Here is a 14,524-nt window from a genome sequence, read left to right as displayed (position 1 = left end):
AGAATCTGAGCAAGTCAACAAGAGGGAGGGAATGTTGCAATGTGATGCAATGACAGCCATGGTGAATAGGTAAATGCTATCACTATTAGGGTAATTTTAATGTACTGTAATATTGTTCTCAAATTATACAAAATCTCTTTTTGACTGCTCTACAATTACTGTATTCCACTTTTTACCCTAAATATAACTATGAAAATTGGAGTTGCTTTATATTTGGAGCAATACAGTATATTCCCAATCAGTTAGCAATTCAGTGAGTTTCAGGTTAGGACTAAACCATTGGCCCATCTACAACAACAAAATTACATTTGTATAGTGCCTTTCACGTCGGGAAGACGTCTAGCCTATCCATCTTGTGTTTGAGCCTTGGCAGTGACTTTGAAAGATGCAGTGGACGAAAAATCAAATCAGTGACTTGAATAATAATGGGAAACGTGTGGAACGAAACCAAAGTATTTCTTTTAATGAGCTGATCTTAAAGGAATTGACTTTCAGTTTCATCCTTCAGAGCAACCTCAATTCTTCATTTCTTTCATTTATTGAATGATATTAGCCTGGGGACTTTGAGTCCCAAGTCAGAGGAGGCAAAACAATTGGCTAGTAGGATTCCTAATCCATTTTATTACTGAGAAGATCTTATTGGAAATCTATTTGTGTGAATGTATTAACAGGATCAGGCTTGTTTGTATTGGCTTCCGCAGTGATTAGCATGCCAATGCACATAGGCTGGAGTTGCAAATGGAGAGTGAATGCATTTTTTTTACTAGTTTCTGCTTTGCTTGTATATGAGAGGAGAGTATTGCTAATGGACTAATATGAATGAAGATAACATTTTATGTTTTGGTTATAGGTGCTGTACCTCTTTTTCTGAGATTACTTCACTCCCCACATCAAAATGTTTGTGAGCAAGCAGTCTGGGCACTTGGAAACATCATAGGTTTGCATCACTTCAGCATTTAGTATTTAAATGTACCAACAATATAATTTTGCTGTTTTTTTTGAAAACCGAGATGTTACGTCAACATTTTCATTAAACTGTTGTGAATACAACAGACACATTTATGGTAGAGCATTAATCATTTCATGAAACTTTCCAGATTTTCATCTCTAATGTAAACACTTTCATTTCTTTAGGTGATGGTCCTCTGTGTAGAGACTACGTCATCTCACTGGGAGTTGTCAAACCTCTTCTGTCCTTCATCAATCCCTCCATCCCCATCACTTTCCTCCGTAACGTCACATGGGTCATAGTTAACCTATGCAGGAATAAGGATCCACCACCACCAATGGAAACTGTTCAGGAGGTAAAGAGATTGGACAAGCTTTGTGTGTCTGATATTTACAAGTGAAATTACCTTATGCTTTTGGCTACACTGCATATATTTTAAATTGGCTCGAGATCAAATGGAAATTCCATTTCCCTTGCACTCTTAATAGTTTGTTTAAAAAAAATGAATTTTCAAACATTTTGTCTAGGAATTGTGCTTAAAAATAATTCAGTAGCTTAAAACTATTGCCAATGGTGAAAATGTTTTAGGTTGTACAGTTTTGAATTCATAGTTTTAAGACATAGTCATAGTTTTTTCTCTCAAACACAATCAGTTGTGTGCAATGTTTGAGAAGGGCACATGCTATTTCAACCTTAAGGATTCCTTATAGTACCTATGCATTCAAAGCCTGCAAAGAAGAGAAATTAATATCTATCCGATGCTTTTCAAACAGTTATATTGATTACCTGTCCGCTTTTGTTAACTGGTACAGATTGAGGTTACTCTTTTTTTGTGCAATTTTATTCTTATGTTTCATGAAAGTGGCCTTGTAATAAGTGGTGCTATGGGAACAAAACAGACAATTTGCACTATTCAATATCAGATTTCACTTGCCACACTAGAGGTAATTGGAAAAGTGTCTTTGTACATGCTCAAGGTGTTCAGACTATTTTTTCTGTTGACAAAATAATGGGATCGGAATTGGGAAGAAAAAAAGCCAGAACAAAGTCACTGTTCCCAGCCTCTGCTACTATTACTTCAATATTAGTTGATTGGAAAACCTGGTAGAAAAATCTCGTGATTGTACAGACTAGACTGTATCACACAAATGTCTGGAGCAAAAAATTGCATCTGAAAGTGGCAGCTTTGATATAGAATGACACTCAAGTGTTGGTTGAAGCCTTGGTCCTGGAATCGAGAAGAGATAGAGTTGTGTGTCTTCCGCATACATATGGAAGTTGACCGTATGTCTGCTGATTATGTCACCAAATGTATCCACAAAATACAGTCACACCACTTTACACTTTATGCTTTGAGATGTCCATCTGACATGAAAGGTGCTGTATCAAATATTAAGTATTAAGTGGGAGCAAATTGATGATAAAAAGGTGAGAATAAAGGATCGAGCCCTGAAGAATGCCTCATGTAACTGTGTGTGTCAGAGGAGACAAAGTAAAGATGCTGGGATAGTAGGAATGAAACCAGAGAGTAGGAAATGGTGGAGAAGGATGCACTGTGTTGAAGGTGCCAGAGAGTTAATGAGAATAAGGATTAGAGAGAGCAGAGGTATCTTACTGGACTGGCACAATGATAATATATGTAGTCTTCATAACAGAGAGTCTACCTGCTGTACTCAATACCAGATTCCACAGTAATAGGTGATTAACAATGCCACATACCCACTATCGTGCAGTTTCTCTATTGATGCAAAGCAGTTTTCATGTTGCATTTCTGCAGAAACTGGTTTCCAATTGCAGTCTGAATTTTGGCAAGCTGGTTACTGCCACACTACAGCTTCCAGTGTTACTGGAATATTAACCAAAAAAACAAATCTTTCTTCATATAGGTTTACAATATAGCCACCACAGTTAACTGTTTTTATTAGTTTTTCCATGTACTATATCTGTAAAATAACTTTTGGGTTATAAAATGGTTTCATGTTCTGATAATGAATCGGTCAAACTTCAAACTCACAGTGTGATGTCATTTCAACCCCGCAATTGAATTACAGTCAGGTAATTTTCTCCTGAGTGTTCATAATTTCTCACACATCTTTCATCTCTTTATGTCATGAATAGCCACTTGGTTATTGCCAACTATTTGTTAATACAATTCCAGATATGCTTATGTGGTTGTGTGGGAACTGGCTAATGGTATGAAAAGTGTAATTAGCTAGTGGTAATAACTGGTCTGTATAACTCCAATGATGAGTATACAAACTATGGATTTATTAAATGTTTTTAATACTTGTTATAAATGTGTCAGTTGTGGCTGCTTCCTGATCAGATATTTTTAGTTTGTGCTTATTTTTCAGTCTAAGACTTACCATATAACATTTTCCTTGTCCCATAGATCCTGCCAGCATTGTGTGTACTCATATATCACACGGACATAAATGTAAGTACTCTACTATATGTGCTCATATCAATAAAATCATGTTATGTTTTGGAGCCTGAATTTTGTTTTCTTTGATTAGAAGTTATAATTGAAGCAGGAATTAGTGTCTTGGGTACAGTGCAATTTCTTTGTGGTTTGTCATTGTCTTCTAAAATAGTACAGTTTTGAACAGACAATATTTTAGTAGAAATGTGTATTCAAAACTATTCAACACATTAGCCACTAATCAATTCCACTATTCTGCTCATACCCTTTAATATTTTTTTTAACCCTGGCTCAGTTGGTGGCACTTATCTCTTGAGTCAGAAAGTTGTGGGCTAAAGCCCCAGATCGGACTTTGAGCTTGTAGGCTAACACTCTGATGCAGGGCTGAGGCAGCATAGCATTGGCAGAGGTGCCTTTGTGTTAGATTATACCAAATGCAAGGATTATTATTACTATCTTAAACTGAGATTCCAGCTGTCCCTACTAGTGAATATTAAGGATCCCTTTGTACCACACGAAAAGAGAAGTTTCACGAAGTCTTCTCACCAACAATCTCGGAATAATAGTTGTCATTCATTTGTCACAGTTGCTTGTGGGACATTGTGGGACGTCTCAAGCGCTTTGAGAAGTCTCAAAGAGGTTATGAGGCGCTATATCAAATCCAAGGGTTATTACTATTGTTTGGGGTAAATTGGTTGCATATTCATCTACAAAATACACCGTCACTTCACTTTGCAGTGAGATGTTTCCAACTGAACTAGGGTGACACACAAAGAGCCACTTATAATGATTTCACACCCAGTTTGCTATGTTTGAATTTCTGCAAATTTATCCCTCTAATTTACTTGTGTATCCTAGAACTCTGAACCCCACACTCCTACACATCTCCATCCATGTAATGACCTTCCTAATCTGCCTGCTCTGTGCGGATCAGTGACTGGCACTGGTAGCAGATCTGCAATTACAATTGTTGAGGTCCTACTCTTCTGCTCCTTAGTTTATCTCTTGGTTCCTTAATCGCTGACCCTAATCCTCATTGGAACAGTTTAGAATACATACTTCTATTCTCAAGTCGATTGGTGCATTGCTTTCCGGGTTAATAATCCCTTCAAAAATAAAATAATAAATTGGTCACTCAATTCCTGACTGTTTGTGTGACACTGCTGTGCGCATTGGACTGCTGCGTTTTTCCCACAAAATACAGTCAATTCACTTTAAAGTATATTCTGTGAAGTGCTATGAGATGTCTCAAAGATGTGATAAGGCGCTATATCAAATTAAAGGATTATTAAGATTAAGGCAAGACCTTAATCTTCCCTACATCATTGGTTCTGACATGAAATACTTCTGAGTAATCCCATCATATTTCAAGAGTGCCCGAATGCATTTCGGTGCACACATTACTCTAGCACCCGGGAGATAGATAATAAATCACAGTATTCAGGTCTTGTGTTGATGGTTACAGAAGTAATTGCCTATTCCCCTCAGTATTGAATCTTTCAATATTGCTGTGTTTCTGCATTTCATTCTCCTCTATTGGGCAATGCTTTTTTCTTTGTTGACGTTGCTGCCCTCTCCTGAGTTATTGCTTTTATTCGACTCTTACCACCTTGACAACAATTACCCTTTCTATTCCTTATCCTCTAACTGTGTGACTGTGGGGTGACCACCGCTTGGAATGTGCATTCCAGAAACCTCTCTTACCTTGGTTTCTTAAGATAAGCATCTACAACCTTAAGTGGTACAGCCAGCCACACCCATTTGCAAATTTGGGTGATCTGGATATGAAGAACTGTCCAGAGTGTTGGACTTTTAGATATGTCTGTCCTCCTTGTATGGTGTTAAACCGTTGTGCATCTCAAGATTTAAATGCCTGTCTTTGCCTGTGCTTTCTGCCAAGATCCTCATACCCCCCTCTTCTCACCTTGCTCAGTGATCAACCATAGCTATAATAGCAAGTATAAACTGAGGACACTTTGTTTGCGAAGTGATATCAGTGATGACATGAACATCGACCATTTTTCTGTATGAGAAGCCAGCTGTTCATCTCTGGAAGCTGGCTGTTAGCACGGGTCCATAGGAGGCCAATGGTATAAGCAAAGGCACACTATACTGGGGAGTGTTATGGTATAGTTGATCTACAGTTAGTTTCATTGGAAGAGCTGGATTAATGGGCTAAAGAGGCTCCTTCACTATAATTTCTATGATTCTAGCCAGTCTTTACCAATAGGTTAGGAAAAAAACGTATTGTTTTATCTTAATGAAAGCATTATAAAGCATTATTACCTTGTACTAGGCTAATTTCCATTGCCCCACATTTGGTGTGTGTGGAGGTGTGCAGGTTGGGGATGCGCATATGATACTATACAAACTCTTAATGTTACTTAGATGTTTGTGTGAGAAGGGTTGGTTTGAGATTCGATTTTCATTATATTCGTAAACTTTTTAAAAGATTCTTGTGGACACAGTCTGGGCCTTGTCCTACCTGACGGATGGAGGCAACGAACAAATACAGATGGTGATTGACTCTGGAGTGGTACCGTTCCTGGTTCCCCTTCTAAGCCACCAAGAGGTCAAGGTTCAGGTGAGGAGATATATATCTTTGTACCCATATTTAGGATGTTCCATTCCAGAGTGAATTATTATGTAGCCGTGCTCATTCTTTGCCATTTCTGTGATGGCCTTGATTTTGTTAACAGTGATCTTGACTTTTCTATAATGAGTTTAAATAGGTTCTGTGGACAGTGTCTGGTTTGATGTGTATGTTGCCCATGGGAAGGGCTTGAATAGGGCAGGCTAACTTTCCTGTCTAATATGAAGATTCCACCATTACTGCTCCACATTTTTTTAACTTTTTTACTTTTCACATTTTCCCCCCATTAACAAATCCACCTTTACTCCTGGTCTGGCCTTGTCTTGCCTGGATGGGGTTTCACGGGTGCTGGTTGCCCTAAGGTACCCTGCCCAAGAAGCCGTTATTCATGTGTGAGTCCTGCCAGTGAGTGTTGGCAAATGACTCAACTATAGAGGACATCACAGCTAAACCGGAACTCTCCCTACTAGCTGCCGCATGTATGCCCAACCATTAGAAGGTGCTGTGGAGAGACCAGGAGCTGGAAAACTGGATGATTTTCCTCTCCCTAAAAGCGGGATGGATGGGGCCAATTTAGTCTCCCCATGCAGCCCCAGCAAAGACCAACAAACTCAGCCCAGCTCAGCCTAGTGAGTTTCTGGTCCGTAACATGCCACTGTATCATTGGGATAGCCCCCAATGTGGTGATTTCTAATAAAATTCCTTCATAACTCCGAGTTGAAAATTGAGGATTTCTTCTGATAACCGGATGACCTTAGGCCAACTCACGGGAACTCTACTCTGACGGGTTCTCCTTCTGCATTGATGTTTTCATGGAATGATGTGGCATTTGAGACTCATTAAGGAATTGCGTTAGAAATGTTGCATTTTAGATCCAAATATATAATAGGTTAGCACAAGGGCTAAGATACTATGACAGAGAATAGTGCGGGGGAGGAGAAGGATGCAACACCCTTTCAGAATGGCCATTCTGGCCAGTTGACATTGGGAGCTGTTTGCCTGATTGCAGTGGAGGGAATAATGAAAATAAAGTAAATAAAGCTGTGATTTGTGTTCTCATTAAATATATAATGGTCTCTGTCTACACTTAAATGTCAGTGACTCAGCTTATTGTGTATTCTTGCAGAAGCCATTGTATAAACAGGATTAAACTGCAAGTGAACCCATGCTTATGCTTACTGAATTTTTTCAATAAGGATTTTTAGAAATGCATCACAAGAATAAGTAAATTCCCTCTTTTTTTCTTCTTTACAGACAGCTGCACTGAGAGCGGTAGGAAATATTGTGACTGGTACTGATGAGCAAACACAGGTTGTTCTTAACTGTGATGTGCTGTCACACTTCCCCAATCTCCTGACTCATCCAAAAGAAAAGATCAACAAGGTAAAAGTTGGTGACCTGCTATACTGATGTAGGACCTACAGATTTGTTCTACTGATGCCATTAAGTAATCTTATGTCAGTAACTTCCCGATGAAATGCATACTGTTTGCCTAATCCTGGAAAGTATTAGGCACAGGTTGGTAAGAGCTAAGACTTGGGGAACCAACAGTTTGTTGGGGGTGCCACTGGCCTTCAGAGTGAGCATCAGTTTGATCCCAGGCAGATCCATTTGCTTAAAATAGTAGTTTAAATAGTTCAGACTGTTTTATAACTGTTTTATACATACTTGACCTGTAAGAACTATTTAATTCAATAGTGACCAGATTCCATAATTTGTATTGATGTTTTGCTTGAATTCTTTTTGCAGGAAGCAGTGTGGTTCCTCTCTAACATTACAGCAGGAAACCAGCTGCAGGTCCAGGCTGTGATAGATGCCAGTTTGATTCCCATGATTATTCATCAACTGGCTAAAGTAAGCTGAATTCAATTAGAATTTATGTATAGCTAAATAGCTCAATGTCAACGTTTTTAAAAGGAATAAGGCCGCATTGTAGTCAGTTCAGTTAAACTGTTACTATGGGTTTGAAGTTATAATAATAATCATTGTGCTAGATGTAGCACCTCTGTGCTGAAAATTTCTATATGCTATGTTCCCACAGTATATGGCAGTCTGATAAAATGGGAGCTCTCACAGTCTGAAATAGTTGCTTCTTAAGTTGCATGTTCTATAGTTCTTTTCACTCTTGACAAATCAACTGACTGATGCTTTTCCTTTTTTCTGTTAGGGAGATTTTGGAACTCAAAAAGAAGCTGCATGGGCAATCAGTAACTTGACAATTAGTGGCAAAAAGGAACAAGTAAGTGAAAGTTGTTATGGTTCTGGAACGCAAAGATTATTTGTAGGAGGCAGCGCGTGTTTCAACTGAGAAGTGAAGCGAAGTGAAGCGTAAATTGAAAATCCTTTTAGATGTTTTATCTTCGCTGTTTTGTGTATGAAATGAAATATTAATTATGTAATACAATCATTCAACTGTGTGTTGCTGTGTGTAAATTATCTGCTCCATTCAGCCACAGAATACACTTAATGCACGTTATAGTATATCCTGTGAAGTGCTTTGAGATGTCTCGGTGATATGATAAGGATTATTATTATCATTATCAAATGCTTCCCTAAATGTTCAGTGGGGAACTATATAGAAGAGGAAGGTCCAATGAATTTGAAGTCAGCCCTGTTCTGTACTAAATTAGGTGATCTCAATAGGGGCAGCAGTTGAGTTCATTACAATCGGCTTTAATATCCCGGAATTAAGGAGTGAGGGATGAGTCAGCCAGAGTTTCTGCTCCTGAATGGTATCCAATGCCCCCTCTTGTGTGGGTGTGCGGGGAAATGGTGTATGCCTAGAAGTGAGAGAGGGCAAAATAATTCTTAGCTATAAATTAATCTATACATTCACCTTCTATGGATGGCATTCAAACAATGCTCCAAATAAAACAACATTCTGTCAGTTAAACTGAGCACCTTTGCAGTTTGTCTGTCGGCCTCCTCAGCCGCTGTTCATGTTGGAAACCCTCTTATGTTGGTTTGTGTAAAAGAATGTAACATCGATCATTATTATTCCTGATTTACTTTAGGTTGATTACCTTGTACAGCAGAATGTGATCGCACCTTTCTGTAACTTACTGGGAGTGAAAGATGCACAGGTGGTGCAAGTTGTACTTGACGGTCTTAATAATATTTTGAAAATGGCTGGTGAAGAAGCCAGCACAATAGCAGAAATGATAGAGGAATGTGGAGGTAAGCTTACCAAACATTAAACTTTTTTTTCATTTAGAATTTTCAAAAATGCACAGTGTGATTGAAAATGTGAAAAACCAGAAGTGGCTATGCTGTTTGTGACTTCTGTGATCATGGCTGGCATTTCCTTTCAGGTCACACTATAAAATGCCGGCTGTCAAAATGACCTTAGCCTGCTTTCAGGGTTGTCATTTTGTTTGAATTCTGGAATTTCAAGACAGGCTTTGATTTGCAAGCACTGCATTTTCAATCCTAATGTATTGAAGTGCACAATATATGGAATGTACCAATATTCCTAAACCGGGGCCATCAATATAAAATAGTCACAAATAGATCAAATAGGGAAGTTAGAAGAAATTTCTTCACACAGAGTAGTGGGAATGTGGAACATACAACAACAACAACAAGATTCCATTTATTGAGCGCCTTTCACGTCGGGAGGACGTCCCAAGGCGCTGTACAGTTGGGTCCGGACCCGAGCATTGGGGGGAAATGGTCAGGGTGAAGGGAGGGAAGGGAGGGAGCGAGGAGGGGGTAGAGAGTCGAGAGGGGAGCTGAAGGCACGGTCAAAGAGAAAGGTCTTGAGACCGGCCTTGAAGGAGGAAAGGGAGGAGGCGGCGAAGGCACTGGGGGATAGAGTTCCAGAGTCAACATACTACCACAAGGAGTTGTTGAGGCAAATAGCATAGATATATTTACGGGGAAGCTAGATAGGTACATGTGGAGTCCTGTAGCTCAGTGGTTAGAGCACTTGCCTTCCAAGCGAGACACCTGCGTTCAATTCCAGACAGGGCGAAACCTTGGGCAAGTTTCTTTATTCCACACGCCTGATAATAATCCCTCCAAAACAAAACAATAATAAATCGGTCATTTTCAATCGACGACTGTGGGACACTGCTGTGCGCAATTGGCTGCCCCATTTCGCCCACAAATATACAGTCAATTCACTTTACAGTCTATTCTGTGAAGCGCTTTGAGATGTTGAGAAGACGTGAAAAGCGCTATATCAAATTCAAGGATTATTATTACATGAGGGAGAAAGGGATAGAAGGTTATGTTTGAAGGCTTAGTTGAGGAAGGGCAGGAGGAGGCTTATGTGAAGCATAGACCAATTGGGCCAAATGGCCTGTTTCTGTGCCGTATATTCTAATGTATTCTAAACTGTTCCATTATTATGTCAAAAAGTCAGATTCATTGGAGCATGCACATTTTTAACAAATATTTTGGTAACTTCTTCCTTGTAGGTTTGGAAAAAATAGAAGCTCTTCAGCAACATGAAAACGAAGAAATCTATAAGCTAGCTTATGAAATCATAGATCAATACTTCTCTGGTGATGATGTAAGTAAATAGTGTTTACAGTAGTTCTTAATACATTTCTTAATTAAGAAATACCAAACTTGTGGTAACATTGTTCCAACTTGATTTAATTTTGAGCTGGGTTCCCTGAAGTCTGAATGATAAATGGTGTTTCCCATTTAGATTACTTAATTTAAAAAAATCTTAAGAAATGCTACAAACCTAATTCCTCAAGTATATTATTTTATTGTTTCTTACAAAAAATCATTTCAATTTATGTTGTTTTAAAACCATGTAAAATGCACTATAAATGTAAGTTCTTTGCTGCTTAAGATTCAGTAGTTTTTATGGTGCTGATTAATTCCATCACTTTCCAATAGATTGACGAAGATCCAAGTCTCCTTCCTGAAGCTACTCAAGCAGGAACTTTCAGTTTTGACCCCACAGCAAACCTTCAAACAAAGGAGTTCAATTTCTAAGCTAAAACTTTGCTGCAGCTTCCCTGTCCCTTTCAAACCCCAAACACAAAAACTTCACCAATCAGAAGTGTGATGAAGGCTCAGAGACATCCGCGTATCTACATTTGATGCTTTTGAACAGCCGAATAATTGATCACTCAGCAATTGCCAAATTTGCTACCACACGGATCGTTGGCACGTGTGCATGATTCTTGTGATCTCATGAATAACGTATCATATCAACAAAACAAGAATAATACCCAACATCACCTATGATTCTACCTTTCCCTCCCTGGTGTGACTTCTGTGACAATAGTAGCAGCTTCACTTATAATGTTGCATATTAGAGGCACAAAATTAATAGCTCTCTATATGGAACAGAATGATTAGGTATTTATTAACGGAAAGAGACTTGGCTTTGACATGTGAAATAGGCTTTTAGAAGACTATACACTGGGGCTTACGTGTAGGAGGATTTGGAAATACAGTTGAATCCGCAATTGCCATGGTTAGCCCATGGATGCAAGGAAAACATAATTTTAATTCTTTGGCTCTGGTGACTGCAAAAAGACTTTTGTTCTAAGGAGATAAAATGACCCTGCTTGAATTTGTGTTAGATTGTTGGGCTTGCACTGCCTCACAGACCAGGATTAGAAACTAAATTTCCTGATTGAAGCCAAGTTTAACCACGACCTCTGACAGTTTGCGCAAGTTCTGTGGAAATATCCCTGCTGATTACTATGACCACTACTTGGAACCTGTGTTTTAATTTTGTTTTGCTCTTTGAAGTACTTCAATGCTGTGCATGGTGTTTTACCTGAGCTGCAATTATTATATCAATGTGATTTGAGCCTCTGCTTTAAGCTGAAAGCAAGATTCGCCCACATATTCTCATTCAGTTTCTGAACCCAATAATGTTAATCTGTACAAAAAAACAAAGTAAACATTTTACCTAATCAGAATCTTGCTTCCAACTGTTAGTTGAATCAGTATTCCTTTCAGCTTAAGCCAATCCAGTAGTAAAATTAAGTTGTTGGACTTTTAGTGGGTTTAAACTGTGGAGCTTCCATGTTTGCGGTGATACAGTCAGACTCATCAACATCATAAACTGACCTTTTTTTTTACTGTGGATACTGCTGATGGCTGTCAACCAACCGCTATAAATTTGTTCATGGACTTGAGCGTTATTGACCAGGTTCTAAAGTCACATTTTTCAAATGAACTAGAAGTAAATTGATTTTAAAAGAATGTTCAAAAAGAAGTGTAAATCTTATGGGGGAAATGTAATGTAAGCATTGTATAAGGTTGTACAGAAGCTGCAGTTACTTTGATCAATCAAATGTACATCCAGTCCATAATGTTGATTAGACTTGCTGTATTTAAGATACAAGGGGAGATTTTTGTAGGTAATGGGTTAGGTGACAACCATATAGGGATGGGCTTTATAGTTGTTGTGACTGGATGTAAACTTCCCCTGATATTTGTAAAGGGACAAAGGATTGCATTTGAACTAATGTAGTTATCAAGTGTTGGCAGTATCTACTGTAATTGAATTCAGAAACAAAATGCAATCAAAGCTCTTTGACAAGCTGTTTCTCATTGATGAACAAAATTGTGCAGGTTTATGTCCATCAAAATACCTTGCCACCAAAACTGAGCCACTTTAAAGATTATGATATCTTGTATCTTGAAAAGATACAAGCTTATATATAAAATTGCAAGATTTTACTTGCCGACGAAACTGTTTTAATAATGCAAATAGTGTTTTGGCCTCGGTTATTTATATCCTTTTTATAAATTTTAAATTAAAATTTCTCTTTAAGGTGGCTCATTTATTTCAACTCTTCTGCATTCAGAAGGAGTTGAATTTCATTGTGCCTTTGTTTTTTTTCCTATATATTTTTGTTGTAAAATCTGCTGCATATGGTAACTACATAATATCCATTCGCACAATATAGAATATAAAACATTTTGTGTGTGATTTACTATGTAAAAAGAGAAGTGTTTGAAATCTTACTATGGAATATAGATCTCAAGCTTAATTTGCGGGTCAAAATGAAAATTTTTAGTTCAGTCATTTATTAGCATATTGATAAATTTCAGCAAACAAATTTAGAATCTAAAATTATCAACTATAATGTCTTTGAGATGAAGGCCTGATTCAGTTGGTAGCACTCTCGTCTGAGTCAAAGGTTGTGGGTTCAAACCCCACATTGGGACTTTGAACTAATTCGAGGCTGACACTCCCAACACAGTGCTGGAGGTGGGAGGGGGGTTGAATTGTTAGAGGTGCCATCCTTCATATGAAATGTCTTCTCTGCCTGGTCAGATCAATGTTTAAGATCACATCCATTATTTGAAACGAGAAGAGTTTCTCCCAGTGTCCTCTCCAACAGTCCCCAAAATAAAAGCCACTTTGTGGCTATTTGTGAGACAGTACGACTGCATTGAAAGTTCAGATGACCAACACCCCTTTTACCTCCGTCTGATTTCATATTCCACAGCACCTACCATCTATTCATTATGGCGTCATGCTAAATTAGTCAAATATTCTGGCCACCACTATCTATTTTGGCGACCTGTTTCAGTCGTTTATTATCTTTATGAAAACGATTTCCTGTTTGTCATAAACTTAACCGTCACAACTTTCAAGAATAATAAGATGCTGGCACAGAAATAGACCCATTTATGCTGGTGTTTTCCTCCTCATGAGACACCTCATCCAGTTCTACTCTTCTGTTTGCTCTGTGTTTAATACCCTTTAATTTCTTGTCTATTGTTTAGATTCCAAATGCAAGACTATTGAGGCTTATCCTCAATTGAGTTCCCCTATTACCTCATTTAGTACTTATCCATACATACAACAATAATTAATATTTATATAGCCCTTTTCATGTCTCGTTTTCACGTAGCTGACTGGCAGTCCAAGCTGAGGAGAGGGGGAAAATGGCCAAAATAGTACCCAAAGGGATTGTGTTAAATTTTTTTACACAACGAGCTGTTTGGATCTAGAATGCATTGCATGAAAGGGTGGCGGAAACCGATTCGATAACAACTTTTAACAACAACAACAAAATTACATTTGTATAGCGCCTTTCATGTCGGGAGGACGTCCCAAGGTACTGAACAGACAGAGTTACGGGCCCGAGCTGAGGGTCGGGGTGGGGGAGGGCAGGGGGGGAAGAGAAGGGTCTTGAGGTGGGTCTTGAAGGTTGCAAGGGAGGGGGCGAGACGGAGGGACTGCGGGATGGAGTTTGAGGGTGGGTGCTGAGTGGCAGAAGGCCTGGCCGCCGATAGTGGGGCAAGCAAGGCAGGAGACGTGAACAGGGTGGTAGGGGGTTAGGAGGTCGGAGAGGTGGGGAGCAAGACCGTGGAGGGCTTTGAAAGTGAGGGTCAGGATCTTGAACTGTATCCTCCGTGTGATGGGAAGCCAGTGGAGTTGGGCAAGGATGGGGGTGATAGGGTCGCGGAGCCTAGTGCGGGAGAGGACATGGGCTGCAGAGTTCCGGATGATCTGCAGCCTGTGGAGGGAGGAGTTGGGAAGGCCGACAAGCAGTGAGTTTGCATAGTCGAGCCTCAATGTTATGAATGTTATGATGTTATGAGGTTTTCGACAGCCTGTAGTGTG

The 14,524-nt window shown here is 39.0% G+C and overlaps 1 protein-coding gene across 1 annotated transcript in view; it reads left to right on the top strand.

The window, feature by feature from the left end:
* Nucleotides 1-12,866, top strand: part of kpna3 (karyopherin alpha 3 (importin alpha 4)) — a 29,876-nt gene extending 17,010 nt beyond the window's left edge. The window contains exons 8-17 of the mRNA XM_042334299.1: nt 851-937; nt 1,135-1,304; nt 3,342-3,386; nt 5,824-5,955; nt 7,219-7,347; nt 7,714-7,818; nt 8,132-8,203; nt 8,979-9,141; nt 10,386-10,480; nt 10,819-12,866. Of these exons, the coding sequence (XP_042190233.1) occupies nt 851-937; nt 1,135-1,304; nt 3,342-3,386; nt 5,824-5,955; nt 7,219-7,347; nt 7,714-7,818; nt 8,132-8,203; nt 8,979-9,141; nt 10,386-10,480; nt 10,819-10,917 (1,097 nt within the window). The 3' untranslated portion in view covers nt 10,918-12,866. The remainder of the gene's footprint in view (nt 1-850; nt 938-1,134; nt 1,305-3,341; nt 3,387-5,823; nt 5,956-7,218; nt 7,348-7,713; nt 7,819-8,131; nt 8,204-8,978; nt 9,142-10,385; nt 10,481-10,818) is intronic.
* The last annotated feature ends 1,658 nt before the right edge of the window (nt 12,867-14,524 follow it).

The sequence above is a fragment of the Callorhinchus milii genome, unplaced genomic scaffold, assembly GCF_018977255.1.
Source record: "Callorhinchus milii isolate IMCB2004 unplaced genomic scaffold, IMCB_Cmil_1.0 Scaffold4, whole genome shotgun sequence".
NCBI classification, from domain to species: domain Eukaryota; kingdom Metazoa; phylum Chordata; class Chondrichthyes; order Chimaeriformes; family Callorhinchidae; genus Callorhinchus; species Callorhinchus milii.
This window is presented reverse-complemented; position numbering and strand designations above follow the sequence as displayed.